Source organism: Cotesia typhae, unplaced genomic scaffold (assembly GCF_013202065.1).
Source record: "Cotesia typhae breed Kobodo isofemale line unplaced genomic scaffold, CoteBio_Ctyphae contig_59, whole genome shotgun sequence".
NCBI classification, from domain to species: Eukaryota; Metazoa; Arthropoda; class Insecta; order Hymenoptera; family Braconidae; genus Cotesia; species Cotesia typhae.
Window position 1 is genome coordinate 30,735 of NW_027423761.1, and position 14,600 is coordinate 45,334.

At 29.9% G+C, this 14,600-nt stretch overlaps 4 protein-coding genes and 1 long non-coding RNA gene across 11 annotated transcripts; 3 read left to right on the plus strand and 2 right to left on the minus strand.

The window, feature by feature from the left end:
- The first annotated feature begins 65 nt into the window (after positions 1-65).
- On the plus strand, positions 66-6,113 carry LOC141532243 (uncharacterized). 7 transcript variants are annotated; one of them, XM_074250492.1, is made up of 9 exons: positions 66-460; positions 566-1,074; positions 1,157-2,109; positions 2,196-2,387; positions 2,527-2,912; positions 3,022-3,809; positions 3,939-4,229; positions 4,300-4,467; positions 4,555-5,657. In XM_074250492.1, the coding sequence occupies exons 1-8, from the start codon at positions 414-416 to the stop codon at positions 4,368-4,370; spliced, it is 3,237 nt and encodes a 1,078-aa protein (XP_074106593.1). In that variant the 5' UTR covers positions 66-413; the 3' UTR covers positions 4,371-4,467; positions 4,555-5,657. The 7 variants fall into 7 exon arrangements, with proteins under 7 accessions (XP_074106593.1, XP_074106590.1, XP_074106589.1 ...); XM_074250491.1 differs by having other exon boundaries at positions 68-460; positions 3,022-3,533; positions 3,612-4,229; XM_074250493.1 differs by having other exon boundaries at positions 68-460; positions 1,157-1,678; positions 1,832-2,109; positions 3,022-4,229.
- LOC141532252 (uncharacterized) lies at positions 5,146-6,102 on the minus strand. The gene is made up of 2 exons (XR_012480063.1): positions 5,979-6,102; positions 5,146-5,760 (listed from the first exon to the last, which is right to left on the minus strand). It is a non-coding gene; the product is annotated as an uncharacterized LOC141532252 (long non-coding RNA).
- LOC141532248 (sodium/potassium-transporting ATPase subunit beta-2) lies at positions 6,093-8,654 on the plus strand. The gene is made up of 5 exons (XM_074250505.1): positions 6,093-6,402; positions 7,249-7,509; positions 7,581-7,783; positions 7,891-8,170; positions 8,271-8,654. The coding sequence occupies exons 1-5, from the start codon at positions 6,273-6,275 to the stop codon at positions 8,372-8,374; spliced, it is 978 nt and encodes a 325-aa protein (XP_074106606.1). The 5' UTR covers positions 6,093-6,272; the 3' UTR covers positions 8,375-8,654.
- A 1,108-nt stretch (positions 8,655-9,762) lies between these two features.
- On the plus strand, positions 9,763-11,380 carry LOC141532250 (uncharacterized). The gene is made up of 2 exons (XM_074250508.1): positions 9,763-10,432; positions 10,588-11,380. Exons 1-2 carry the CDS (start codon positions 10,263-10,265, stop codon positions 11,009-11,011), a joined length of 594 nt encoding a protein of 197 aa, XP_074106609.1. The 5' UTR covers positions 9,763-10,262; the 3' UTR covers positions 11,012-11,380.
- A 908-nt stretch (positions 11,381-12,288) lies between these two features.
- LOC141532245 (uncharacterized) lies at positions 12,289-14,335 on the minus strand. The gene is made up of 2 exons (XM_074250503.1): positions 14,002-14,335; positions 12,289-13,522 (listed from the first exon to the last, which is right to left on the minus strand). Exons 1-2 carry the CDS (start codon positions 14,203-14,205, stop codon positions 12,320-12,322), a joined length of 1,407 nt encoding a protein of 468 aa, XP_074106604.1. The 5' UTR covers positions 14,206-14,335; the 3' UTR covers positions 12,289-12,319.
- Between the last annotated feature and the right edge of the window lie 265 nt (positions 14,336-14,600).

The following is a 14,600-nucleotide window of genomic DNA, read 5'->3' on the forward strand; positions in this document are numbered from 1 at the left end:
TCCGAGCTATATAATACGTGTTGTTTTTTTTTTTTTTTTTTTCATTATTTTCTTTTTTTTTTTTAACAATACTCCTCATACTCCGTATTAGTGGACACTGAAGGTGATGGTCGTAATAATTTACTAGTTACTCCATTATCATTAACTCAAGTGTTTAATTATAATCACTGAGTAAATTTAAAACAATTAGATAATAGACAATAAATATTATTGTTGTTGTTATCATCATTATTATTATTATTATTATCTAAAGCGAAAGAGTATTTTAGTAGTCAGTAGAGGTAGCGTCAACCATATTCGTTAGTTTCGTTACCATTATCAAGTAATTTCTTTCATCATCAAAATCATTAAAACGCGTCTCTCTGCGTTTTGTTTAATTACTCGAACAAAGTGAGTATCAATGTTGTCTGGCAATGGTGTGTAAAGAGAACGTCGTGTCATGGTTTGGAAACTTGTCCAGGTAAATTTCATAACCCTAATTTTTATTTATTTTTTTTAAATCTTAAACAATAATAATAATAATAATAATAATAATAATAATAATGGTTTATATTTGTATTTTTAGTTATAAGAGGATCGACATAATGTGCACATTGTTAAATATGTGCCTGCCATTTGAAGTTCGATATCTCGGTACGTGTATCGAAGATCGGGGAAAACGCGACTACAATGATTTGCGTGACACCGAGCATCATGCAAATAATGTTGCAGATTTGGCGGAACTCGCTAAATCTGGGGGTGTCACTGACACTAGAATTCGTCGGAAGCTTGTTTTGTACGTAGCTCTTCTTCACGGATGCAATTATGATTGTGCCACAGCTTTTTACAAGAGTCTGGCAAACTTTGACACCCAGGAGTTGGCTAATTTATTGGCTGCAGCTGGCCAAGATGAACAATCCCTTGAAGAATTGATACTATTGTACACGATGGCGCTCAACCATCCGGCTTTTACTTACGAGCAAAAGGCTATTTTTGGTAATATTTTTTTAAAACTTCAGGAGAAAGAGGAATCCAGAATTATAAACAATATTAAACACCAGCCGGTCAATGTCCAAGGAATGGAAATTCAAACAGGTATAATAAAAAATAAATAAATGGCCATTATTATTAATAATATTAATTTTTTTTTGTTTGTTTGTTTTTTTTTTTTTTTAAGGTAATTGTATAATGCCACCACCGATTCAACACTACGGTGATATGCAATTTCGTAATCCAATGGTAAGTGGAATACCACCTGGATTATCGATGCCTCCACCACCTCCAGGGCTTTGTTTGCCACCTGATCAGATGATTAATCCTCAAAATCACACACCTGGTCAATATCTTCACTTGGGATTCCCACCGATAAATTCAATGCCCTGGACAGGACAGACACCAATGATGATTGGTAGCAATCATCACCATCATCACCACCATCAGATGATGTACCATACAGTAACACCAGGAGATATGATTGTCTATCCAGCATCACCTCTGGTGAGTCGTCCATCTTCACCGATCCAGCATCCACCACCACCACCACCACCGCCACCGTCTAGATCTCCACCGAGTCGCAGTAATTCTCCAAACCGTCGTAGTATGCGAACGTGGTCATCTGCTGAAGAACGTTCCAGTGGAAATAGCAATCAGACAAATACTACAACCACCAGCAGCAGCAGCAGCAGCAGCAACAACAATAGTAATAGCAGTAGTTGTTGTAGTAGTAGTAGTAATAATAATAATAATAATAATATCAGTAATTGTAGTAGTACTGTGTCTGCCGCCGGAAGAAATGTTAACGTAAATCTGAATCAAACATCCGTTCCAAGATCTGTTGTTGTTGTTACTTCAGGTACTCTTCAATCGACAACGCCAACATCTGGCACATATTCACGACAAAACAGTCTAACTAGTGGTGGTGGTGGTGGTGGTGGTAGTAGTAGTATTTCTACAACTTGTGCAGGGGTTGTTAAAAATCCTCCCAAGTTAAAATCACCCTCGAGTTCGATTTCAGGAAGTACTGGTGGTGTATCTACCATCACCACAGTCAATAATGATACTCTTCGTGAAACTCTCGGCAAGGAAATGCCTAATTACAAGGCTTGTTTACAAAATTACTTAATGGAAGAGGTAACAAAAAATTATATTAATAATTTTATAAAATTCATAATGATAACTGACAATTATTATTTATTATTTATTGTTATTAAAATTAGATAAGAAGAATAAGTGACGAGGAACTAAGAGAAATAGGCCTAACACCAAATGCAGTAGATCAACTGAGAAGTATTGTACGTTCTCAAAGTTTAAATTCGACAAACGGGGCTCAGAGTAATCAAATAATTGCTGACCAAAAAAATAATAAAGTTGAGAGCTTCTCCTTGACAACTGAGCAAATAGCAGATGAGGTTATTATTATTATTATTATTATTATTATTATTATTATTATTATTATTATTATTTTTTTTTTTTTTTTTTTTTCCCCACTAATTGAGTTAAATTATAAATAAATAATTTTACATGATAATAAAATTTCTTTGATATAAGGTAACACAGCAGCAGCAGCAGCAACAACAACAGCAACCCCAAACCCAACCTCAACAACAAGGTCAGGTATCTAATGAATTTTACAACAGTAAATTACCAGGAGGATTGCCATTTTTACAAGACTTTCATCAATCAATTCATCATCACCATCACCATCATCATCATCACCACAGTCATCTCGCAAATATAACGAGTATAAGACGATATCAGACAATGCAACCGGGACCACCGCCTCCTCCACCAACAATGGACCCGAATCAGCAACTATCTCTATTTCATTCAGCTCCACCGTCAATCTATGCCACTCAAAATCCTTGCTATGCTTGTTTAACAGTACCAGCAGCAGCTGCTGCTACTACTTCAACTGTTCAAAATCGTTATCCCAGGTATTTAATTTTAATTTTATCAAAATTATTATTATTATTATTATTATTATTATTATTTTTTTTTTTTTTTTTATATAAAATAATTAATAATTAATAATTAATAATTAAGTAGGTGTAATGCACAACACATGTACTGTGTGGCCCAATTGCAAGCATTGAGATTAGATGCGGACAGTAGTCGTCATGGCTCACAAAGCAGCAGCTCAGATAGTTCTACTGGAAGTAGATCACCTCCAGGAACACCACCAGTAGTTCTTTGGCCGGGAAATTCAACATTTATAACCAATAATACAGTTATCAATGAAAATACATCACTATCGACAACAACGACAACAACAACAACAACAACAACAACAACAACAACAACAACAACAACAACAACAACAATAACCACAACATCAACATTAACATCAACAACAACAGTTTCTGCGAGTACAAATTCATCTGAACAATCACCAAGTACCTCGGTACTTTCTTATTCTACAGTAGCAGTATCCCGACAAAATACTTTAACTCCAATCCAATCACAGCAGCAGCAGCAGCAACAGCAGCAGCAACAACAACAACAACAACAACAACAACAGCAGCAGCAGCAACAAATCAACAACGACAGAACACGAAGTATGAAAAAAAATCAAACAATGAGACAAAAAAATCAAATAATGAATGGCGTAACTAATAATTCAAATGCCTGTTCAGTATCAACTGGAGCAATTCCACCTCCATCGTCGGTAAATTTATCAACTCCGGCACCACCGCTACCCCAACACTGTGGTATATCTGGTATACCTGCTGGTATATCTAGTATGTCTGGTATTTCTGGTATTTCTGGTATGTCTGGTATGTCTGGTGGATTTCCAACGGGAAATCATCCGCAAATGACGTTTTTACCACACGGTAATTATTTTCCTGGTACAACTCCAAGATTACCGCTTAACAGTACTAATATTTATTCGAGCGGTTATTCTCATACTATTTACCCGAGACCTACGGTGTCAATGGCGCCGGCGGGGTTCCAACCAACAGTATCTCCACAGGGCTTTCAGTCAAACGGTGAAATAATATATCAGTATCCAGGACAACCAGCTGGTACGCCACCACCACCTCCACCGCCTCTGCCACCACCAGGTATTGTGACAGGTTTGATGCCAGGTCTTGCCATTGGTCATCATCAGCCCCAGCAGTCTCATCATCCGCATCACGATCACGGCCAACAGCAGCCTCATCAGCCCAAGATTTCATGTTACAATTGCGGTAGCAACAATCATCTTGCAATCGACTGCAAGGAACAAACTATGGAAGATCTTACCAAGCGAGGTAATTAAAAAAAAAAAAAATTATGTTTAATTTTTTATTTTTTCTTTTTTCTTTTTTCTTTTTATTTCAGCTCAATACCGATTGGATTTCAAAATACCCAAGCCAACAAATCCAGAGTGTCCCAACGTCAGCGATGAATGAAGAGACACAAGCTCGTTTTTCTAATAATTATTATTAAATATATATTAATATTCATAATAATAATATTAATCATAACGAGTGTACTACAAGTTTGGGGGTAAGCCCATTTTTTTTTTTTTTTTTTTTTTTTTTTTTTTTTTTTTTAAATATAATTTAATTTAATATTATTAACCGTGAGATTTAGGTCATCGTGTGTTAAGGACATCGGTGTGACTATCGTTGATATGAATTAAATATATATATATATATAATATTTATTTTTAAGAATTAACAGTATCTCAAAACCTGCCAATTAATTTGTATTATATATCAGCTACTAATGACGTGTAAATTTAAAAAAAATAAAAAAAAAAAAAATTCTAAAAAACATGAAAAATAATAGTGATAGTAGCATAGACTAAATAAATAAAAAAAAAATAAATAAATAAATAAAAAAGATAAAAGATAAAGAATCTTGTAAAAAGTATAAACGGCATAAAGATTGCTCATTATTTCTATTTATCATACTAACAGTCTAGTATATTATTTCTAGGCTTGAAAATTTTATCTTAAACTGCATTATTATTATTATTATTATTATTATTATTATTATTATTATTATTATTATTATTTTTATTATTATTTTCATTATTATTAAATATTATCAATTATTGTTTATTATCAGTGTTACGCGTGCTTTAGTTTTATATTGCAACGAATTTAAAAAAATTTTGGCCGAGTGACTTTAACTTGTTTATCTTTTTCTTTTCTCTCTGGAAGTAATTATGTATGTATATTTAAAAAAAAAAAATCGGTTTTTGAGATCTCACGTTTTAAATTTTGGCTCAATATTTTTTGTACGAATTTTTTTTTATCATTTGTTTTTTTTTTTTTTTTTCTGATCGACCGTATTTCAACAACCCGCTATAATCAGATATTTTTTTTTTTTTTTTTTTTTTTTATAATTATCATTATCATCAACTGGTGCAATTTTTAAAAATCATCTTTTTTTTTTTTTTCTTAACCGCGGGTATGTAAAAAAATAATTGACGTGTATAAAAAAATATCCAGCAGTGTGTACAGAAATCTGAAAAAAAAAATCATATACAACATAATAATGTATAGTTGTATGTAAATAAATAAATTAACGACACAAATGTATTTGCAATATATATTAAGAAAAAAAAAATAAAATAAATAAGCAAACTAAATTAAACATTGTAGACTCTGTTATCTGTGCGGATTTGAAATTTACAAAATATTTTAATCTTGTGTAATAAAATATTTATTAAAAATCACACATTTGAACTTTTCTTAATAATTTTTTATTTAATCTTCCACCATCTGGTTTTTTTTTTTTTTTTTTTTTAATTTTCTAAAAATAGGGAGAGTGTATTTTTCTAAAAATATCCTGTAACAAAAAGGTATATATTTTTAATTGAAGCCATGGGTCTTGTGAATAAAAAAAAAAAAAAAAAAGAGAAAAAAAGAGAAAAAAATATATAATGATAAATAGTACATATGTAATGATAAGTAAATAGTTAAATAAGGTTTGTTACTCGTGCGCAGTAGGAGAATTATTGAAACTGACAATCATATCGATGTATGTGATATTGTATTTGCCTGTACCTCGTAGACTGCGATTGCGCATTTTCCTCCCCGATGGAAAAACTGGGACTGGGGTCTACCGAGAGATCGCTCAATATTCATCCCCCTGGTCTTTTCGTCCAGTAGCAGCGAGCAGCGAGCAGCAACCAGCTAACAAGCAAACAGCTACTACCAGATTCTACTATCTCTCACCAGTTATAGTTAATTGCGTCTTTTTTCTTAGTCGCTGGAAAAATTTTTTATTTTTATTTTAAAATAAATAACAGTGTTTTAAATTTAAATAATTAATAATACTTTTTTTTAAAATAATAAACAATGGAAGACAAGTCAAAAGTTGATCAGTATTACACACCACCGCCTAAACTTGGTAAATGGGAGGCATTTAGTACCTTTCTGTGGAATTCTGAAACAGGACAATTTCTTGGACGAACAGGATCAAGTTGGGGTAAGTAATCATTATCATTATCATTATTAGCCTTTATTTTATTTTATTTTAAATAATTATTCTTTATCCGCAATAGTCTAATCGATAATCTCCTCGGCAACGGTCAATACTCGGGCGTTTTCTTTAAATATATTATCTTTAACATAATCCTTTTTATATAAATTTAAAAAATTCAAACAATAGTTATATATAAACAATTGTCAGTTAAATATTATTTATTGGGGTTTAATAATGTTAGATGACGTTAGACGTACCAGACAAAAAGACTCGTTCTTAAATCAATAACCCGAGGATCGATAACAGAACTACTAAGGGTTGATTTTAAATAGATTTTTTATTTTATTTTATTTTAAATAAAAATATTTTTTAAAAAGATTAAAAAGAAAAAAGAAAAAAAAGAATGTATATATAATAACAAGGGATCGATAGTGTACCCCCATTAGTACCACCGCCCTCTTATTGAAATATATACATATATATATATATATATATATATATATATATATATATATATATATATATATATATATATATATATATATATATATATATATATATATATATTTTAGAGAAACATTTAAAAGGCTAAATTAATTTATATAATGTTACCTTTAAAGCCGATCGTTACGCAATTTATCGTTAATAATACAAATAGAACGCGATAATTAATAATTAATAATGTGTTAATATTAATAATTGATAATGATATAATAACTGGGTCATTTAGCAAAACTATATTAGACCCGCAACTAGACGTTGATTGACTCTCTGATCTTTAAATGCTATATTTGTCAATTGAAACAATTAAACTCTATTAAGATTGTTTATTTGTTTATTTTATTGTAGCAAAGATATTGCTCTTTTATGTAATATTTTATGGAGTGCTCACTGGATTCTTTGGAGCAATGTTGGCAGTATTTTATCAAACTCTCGACCACAAAGCACCCAAATGGCAGATGGAAAAATCTTTAATTGGCGACAATCCGGGACTTGGTTTCCGACCAATGCCGCCTGTCAGCAATGTTGAGAGTACTCTTATTTGGTACAAAGCAAGCAACAAGGGAAATTACGAAAATTGGAGCAACGCCATCGATAAATTTTTAGAAGGTTAATAATATTTTATTATTTTTATAATTTTTCAATATTAATATTAAAATTTTATTATTTTATTATTTTAGAATATCAACCACCTAAACCAGGAAGCATGGCATCACCAGCAGTCCAGCAAATAATTGAAAACCGTATGCACTGTGATTATGGTAAGCCTCCAGCGCCTGGAAAAGCCTGCGAAGTTGACCTAGAAAAGTTTTCCCCGTGCACTGGACCCAAGCAGTACATGTACCCCGACTATCAGCCCTGTATATTTTTAAAATTGAACAAGGCAAGTTTTTTTTTTTTTTTAATTAAACTTTAACAGCAATAAAATTATAATCAACATTCTATTAATTAAAAATGTTTTTTTTCTTATTCTTTTTTTTCTTTTTTTAGATTTTTGGATGGCAACCACAGTTTTACAACGACACGGAAAACCTTCCAGCAAACATGCCAAACGACCTGAAAGCCCGGATCAAGGGAGCCAAGATGCGAAACCCCGAGGAGTTGCAGACCATCTGGGTGTCGTGCGAGGGCGAGAATCCTGCGGATATCGAAAACATCGGACCTATTCAATACAAGCCGCGTTCTGGATTCCCTGGATTTTATTTCCCGTACACAAATTCACCGGGATACCTCAGTCCGCTTGTTGCAGTGTGGTTTGAATCTCCCAAACGTAAGTTTATTTATTTTTTATCAATAGTTTTTTTTTTTTTTTTCATTCTTGGTTTCTTGAATTTAAAATATCCATTTGTTTGTTTTTTTGTAATTTGTAGGTAACGTACTTATCAACATTGAATGCAAAGCATGGGCTCGAAACATTATTCACGATAGGGTAGATCGACGTGGCTCCGTCCACTTTGAGCTCATGATTGATTAAATATATTTATTAATTAATCTCAGTGATTGCTAAGTCACCACACAGAGCAACTTGAAAGAAAAAAAAAAAAAAAAAAAAAAAAACCAAAAAAAAAAGTCTATTTAATGCTTTTGTTATTATTTTTATTCAATCATTTTCTTTCTTGAGGGAAAAGAAGAAAAAAATTTAAATTGTGTGGTGATTGTGTTTTTATCTTCACTGCCGTGTTACCACGTCAATAATTATCATTATTATTTTTTATTTATCGATATAATTTTAATAAAAATAATAATGCACAAAATGATTGTTTTGTCATCGAGAAAGATAATGATTGATTAATTGTTTAATGTCGAGATTTTATTTAATTTTTTTGTACTTAATTTAATTAGCGTCTCACTATCCGTTAGAGAAATTAAACAGTATATAATAATAATAATAATAATAATAATAATAATAATAATAATAATAATAATAATAATAATATACGTTTGTCTATAGAATTAGACGAGTTGGAAAAAAAATGATAAAAAAACTAAAAAAAAATAATAATAATAATAAAAAAAAATAAAAATTCTAAATGTAATTGCTGATGATTCATCACGCTTTTATAATCTAATCTGCGTACTTTATTAATTAATATTCAAAATTATTTGCGCAATGTACCAACTTAGAAATAAAATGTGAACAAATTTCACTAGTCAAAAAAAAAAAATAATAATAATGATAATTAATAATTAATAATTAGTTTTAAATTCGTACTTGTGTTTTTGAATATATTATTATTATTATTATTTAGATTAAATTAGTGTTTAAGTAGTTACAGAGGTGTGATTATTATTAAATGCCGCTTAATATGTGTTATTTTATTGTAATAAATAATGCGTGCATTTAATGCCTCTTGATATAATTATAATATTAATATTAATAATAATAATAATAATAATAATAAAGTATTGTATAAAATATAGAAGTGCAGTTGATGCTAAAAATTAAAAAATTTAAAATAACTGTTATCAATATAATTATTTAAAAGAAAATTTTTAACTTTATTGTTAATAATATGTAATTGGAAATATTATTTATAAAAAAAATATTAATTGCGGTAATAAAATCAAAACAAATGTGACTAATTGGTGATTTTATGAAATTTAATAAATTTAACAAAAATAATAATTATCATTGGTGGTTTTAATTATTTTTATTTATTTATTTATTTATTTATTTTTTTTTTTTTTTTTTTTTACCTAATAATTTTATAAATCTCGGGTTGAATTGTGATAAAGTAGTAACACACTAGGCAGGAAGTTGTCAATTGGTATAAAGACTACTGCATTTTGTGTAGTGTGTGACTCACAATATCTATATATTTTATATTATAATTGGGGATGTATATATACTTACAAGTGTTAACCAGTTTTATTCAGATTGTAATTAGATTTTTTTCTTAAAATCTCACTAAATTATTTTTCAAAAAAAGTTCAATAAAGAAGAAATGAACTTTCATATGAGAAGTGAAGAACACCGACTGATATAAAAAATTCAAATTATTAGCTTTTTTTCATTGCATTAATTTATAAATTTCATATTACATAAATAAATAATTTAATGATCTTTGTTGATATAGAAAGCGTATAGTGACAAGCTTTGTACTCTGTACTCTCAGGCTACCGGGTGTGGATCCGTAATTCAAAATTCAGTATGGATTATAGTGTAATATATAGTATAATATATAGTGGATTATATATACAATATTAAACAAATGTATAGTTTGTATAGGGATTGAGAAAGATGACCTTGACGCCACCTGCCGGGAAAAATGTAAAGCAAAGTGGTGGCAAGTGCTATACAAAACAATAACAAATTTATTAAATAAATTTTTTTTTTAATCTAATTGAAATAAATTTTGATAATGTCTTCGTCAAAAGTTTCTTGCTGTATCCGTGGTTGTTCCAATATGCCATATAAAAACAAAAATCAAAATACAAGTGTTAAATTTTATCGTTTCCCTGCAAGTACTCTGAACTCAGCGTGGATAACCCTTAAACGTCAACAATGGATAAATGCAGTGAAAAACTATGTGTAAGTAAATTATTTTAATGAAAAAATTAAATTAATCACGATCAAATTTAAAAGGCCAAGTAATATGAAATAGAATATTAAATTATACAATGATTATTTTGTAAAGTAAATAAAAATGTACTAAGGAAAATGAAATTTAAAATAATTTTTTTCAGGAAATATCCAAATGATTGGGAACCAACTCAAAATACTCGGATTTGTAGTGCTCATTTTGTTAATAATCAAAAGTCAGAACATCCTCGGCATCCTTCATACATACCAACAATTTTTCCTGGTAAAGTAAATATCAAAAAATCTACTCAAGCATTTGAACGTTTCGAACGATTGCGACAACGAAATTTACGAAGTGAAATGAATATCATTAATAATAAAATTAATAATACTAGTAATAATATTATAAGTGAAATTGAAATTCAAGATGATAATAATTGGGTAGATGCTGAAACACAAAGTGTAGAAGATCATTGTGTATTTGATAGTACTCCACAAAAAACAACTCGTAGCATTACATGTCAAACTGATGAAATTGTTGATGAAAGTGTTTTAGGTGAACATAAATATTTTTTTTTTGCAACATAAATTCCTGTGATGGTGTATGTACTGCAGAAGTACAAGTAAACATTCCAATTAAAAGGACAGCTGAAAAAATTTGTGATATTAATCTGCCGCCTTTACGAAAGAACGTTGAAGATGTTGGGTGTGATCCTATTACTTCAGATTCTATTAAATCTGATTGTCAAGGTTTTCATGGAATTACTTCTATTCATGATGACCAATCCTTAAGCAGTTTAACCGGTGTTAATTTTTCAATATTTACATTTTTATTAAATATGCTTCCTGACATAAAATCTACCAAAATAGATAAAAAAACAAAATTACTTATCACTTTGACAAAATTGAAGACTGGTCTGACATTTACAGCACTAGGAGTACTATTCAGCATCCACAGAACTTCAGCACAAAAATATTTATCAGTAACTTACAACAACTCAATATTTTATTGAAAAATTTTATAGTTTGGCCTTCGAGAGCTACTATACAAGCAACTCTACCAGAAGCTTTCAAAAAAAATTACCCTGCAACACGTGTGATTATCGATTGCACTGAAGTGTATACAGAGCAACCGCCGGAAGTAAGACAGAAAGTTTTGATGTACTCAGACTATAAACATCATCAAACAGTGAAATTCTTGGTTGGGTGTGCTCCAAATGGATTAATAACTTTTGTATCTAAGTGCTACGGTGGTCGTTCTAGTGACTGTTACATTACGAACGACTGTGGGATAGTAGATTTGATAGAATCCGGTGATGTTGTTCTTGCTGATAAAGGTTTCCCTCAAATTAAAACCGAAGTTGAAAAAAAGAATGCTGTCTTCATTATGCCTCCTTTTGCTCATGGTGGACAATTTACAGCTGAAGAAGTTGATGAAACCTACAATATTGCTTCGGTCAGAATTCATATTGAACGAGTGAACCAAAGAATCAAAGATTTCAATATTTTTACAAAAATACCAATATCTTTACTTCCTCACGTAGATGAAATTGTTTTTGTAATCTGCAGTTTAATAAATATTTCCAAGCCTATAATAAAACAATAGTTCAAAAATAATAATATAAATACAAGTGTATGAAATTAAAAATTTATTTAAAAATTTATATGATTTATGTAATTATTTTTTATCACATTTTTGTACATACTTTATATGTAACAATTAAATTACAATAAATATAATAATTTGTAACATTTATAAAAATTTGCAAAAGTCTCATAGCTTTTTTTTTTAAACTAATAATTTAAGTTGTCAAATAAAAGGTAAGTTAAATTAACATTATTAATTCAATAATAATAATAATAATTCATCTTAAATATTGCAGATAGAAAATACATCTAGTTTTTTTTTTTAGAATGCATAGAAAATAATCTTTGAAGATAATGTTGGAAGTAAAATTTTTGGAGTGCAGGTATTACTTTGTTAAGAAAAGCCTCATCTCGTCCAACAGTTATTAAAACACTACCCATAGGTGAATAGATGAATAAATCACAAAAAGCAATGTTTGTGACGTACATTTGAAGCTGAATTTGAGTGTAAATTGAGTGAGTTGTGCTTAAGTGCAATCCATTTTCATCGAATTTTAAGTATTGAACGTGGATTTCCAGTGATTCTTCGTTGAAAATCGGTTGATTACGGCATGAATATGGGCATTTCACTTCAATGAGTTTTTTCTGCCAAATATTTGGCCCATAAATTACAATACTATCTGGACTACATGACATCCATGGCTGAGGAATATTAACGATAAGACCAACTCTGACTACTTCCCAATTTGGTTGTAGTAATTTCTTGTATTCTTTAAGAGCAATTTCTTCAGTTTTTTTTCCATAACTCATAGCAGAGGTTTCATGTTTACTAGGATTCAAAAACTCATCAATAATTTTCTCAATGTCAAAACGATTTCCTTTCACTTTGTGACCATTGCTAGCAGTGATACGCAACTTTCTTTCCTCAAACCACTCAGATTTTTCAGACTGATCAATCGTTCCAATACTTATTGATAGTGCCTTATCTACATAACAGCAGACTTTATTTTGATAAAAATCATGCCATTGTTTAAGCGTTTCACACTCAACACCATGTAAATTATTAACTAGTTGAAGAGTGAAAATGTCCAAAGTGACTTTTTTTGCTTTTTCTAATAAATTATTTTTATCTGTCATCCGCTTAATTTCAGCCAAGGTTTCAGCAGCAATAATCTCGACCTGATTTCTCTCTTCAAACTGAAGAATTTGAAATAAAGGTGAAAAAGGCACAAACTCCTTCAAGTTTTCAGTAGTAACATGAAACGGAGTCAATTTTTCGGCTTTACTACATAAAGGAGGAGGTGGAAATAAAGTTGAAATTCGAGCCCCTTTGTCATAACCCAAAAGCTGCCGATGCGAGGGTTTACCCCATCCTTGCGATTGACTAGTTTTACTAGCTGCAGAATCCGGTGAGTTAACGAAGTGTATTGCGGCACATATATGCTTGCATTGCTGCGCTACTCCAGTTTTACAGTTGCAGTTAGCACTTATAATATTTCGATTATCGTCAAGCTAAATATAATAATTTTTAAGTTACTGAAAGTTATTTAAACAATATAATTAGTATTAAAAATATAAATAATCTGTCAAGTTTTTTTATTTCATTAAAAACTGGAATAAAATTTACTTCTATACTTCGAAACTTTTATGAAAATTAATTTAGCAGATATCTTATAATTTTAAGAATTTTGTGAATAAATAAATTAAATCAAAGAACATGAGAAAAAAATTGACGTTTAGAAAATTAAAAAAATAAAAATCAAATTTTTAGAAATAATTTTTTGGAACAAATTTATTTATTAAAAAAAATTAAAAAATGGTTAAGTGACTGCTAACTTTAATGTCATAAACTTTTTACTAGGTTTATATTTAATTATAAATTTTGTAAATTTATGAACATTAAAAATAATTTTAAATAAGCTTCGATGTAGCCAGATTTGTCATATTTTTAATATTGTATAAAATAATTGTTAGAATAATTAGTAACTAACATGAATTTTTATATTGTACACCTCGGAAACTTTGGTTTGAGCGACAACTGAGCAGGTTATGGTTGAGTGTTTATTTAAATCTTCTGTTTCCACAACGTTTAAAACGTGTCCTGACTCAAATAATTTTTTACCCTTGATGTCATTTTGACCCCTAATAAGGGTATTTTTGACCGGCAAGAACCCGAATTTAATTATTTTTTGCATTCTTAATGTCAACTAATACTGATTATTACATTGTGTACATCACTAAGCTTTATATTTATAACACCAGGGCGCTCCACTTTCAGCAGTAGTGCTGCCTCTACAGTTCTCTCTCAATCCCTATAGATAGATTAAAATAAAATAAAAAAAAAAAAAAAAAAAAAAAAAGAAAAAAAAAAGAGTAAGTAAGAGGGAATGAACATAAAGTTAAAAGGAAATAAAGAGAGAGAAAAAGGGCGTTAGCCTTACAAATAAAAGAGGGAGAAGAGAATAAAGTTGGAGGGGGAACAATAATAGTTACCTCTACTACGTGGTGCTGGTGATGAATGTTGCTTGAAAACGAACGCTAACTCGAATTGTTGTTCATTCTACGAGCAACCAGGAATCTCTTATTCTAT

What these genes read in the sequence shown, in the direction of transcription:
- LOC141532243 (XM_074250489.1), top strand. Translation starts at nt 414, where the DNA reads ATGGTGTGTAAAGAGAACGTCGTGTCATGGTTTGGAAACTTGTCCAG. An exon ending in CTGAGCAAATAGCAGATGAG is followed by an intron (nt 2,388 to 2,526) that starts GTTATTATTATT and finishes CTTTGATATAAG; the next exon opens with GTAACACAGCAGCAGCAGCA. An exon ending in GGAAGATCTTACCAAGCGAG is followed by an intron (nt 4,230 to 4,299) that starts GTAATTAAAAAA and finishes TTTTTATTTCAG; the next exon opens with CTCAATACCGATTGGATTTC.
- LOC141532248 (XM_074250505.1), top strand. Translation starts at nt 6,273, where the DNA reads ATGGAAGACAAGTCAAAAGTTGATCAGTATTACACACCACCGCCTAAA. An exon ending in ACGAACAGGATCAAGTTGGG is followed by an intron (nt 6,403 to 7,248) that starts GTAAGTAATCAT and finishes ATTTTATTGTAG; the next exon opens with CAAAGATATTGCTCTTTTAT. An exon ending in TATTTTTAAAATTGAACAAG is followed by an intron (nt 7,784 to 7,890) that starts GCAAGTTTTTTT and finishes TTCTTTTTTTAG; the next exon opens with ATTTTTGGATGGCAACCACA.
- LOC141532250 (XM_074250508.1), top strand. Translation starts at nt 10,263, where the DNA reads ATGTCTTCGTCAAAAGTTTCTTGCTGTATCCGTGGTTGTTCCAATATG. An exon ending in AATGCAGTGAAAAACTATGT is followed by an intron (nt 10,433 to 10,587) that starts GTAAGTAAATTA and finishes AATTTTTTTCAG; the next exon opens with GAAATATCCAAATGATTGGG.
- LOC141532245 (XM_074250503.1), bottom strand. Translation starts at nt 14,205, where the DNA reads ATGCAAAAAATAATTAAATTCGGGTTCTTGCCGGTCAAAAATACCCTT. An exon ending in TGTACAATATAAAAATTCAT is followed by an intron (nt 13,523 to 14,001) that starts GTTAGTTACTAA and finishes TATTATATTTAG; the next exon opens with CTTGACGATAATCGAAATAT.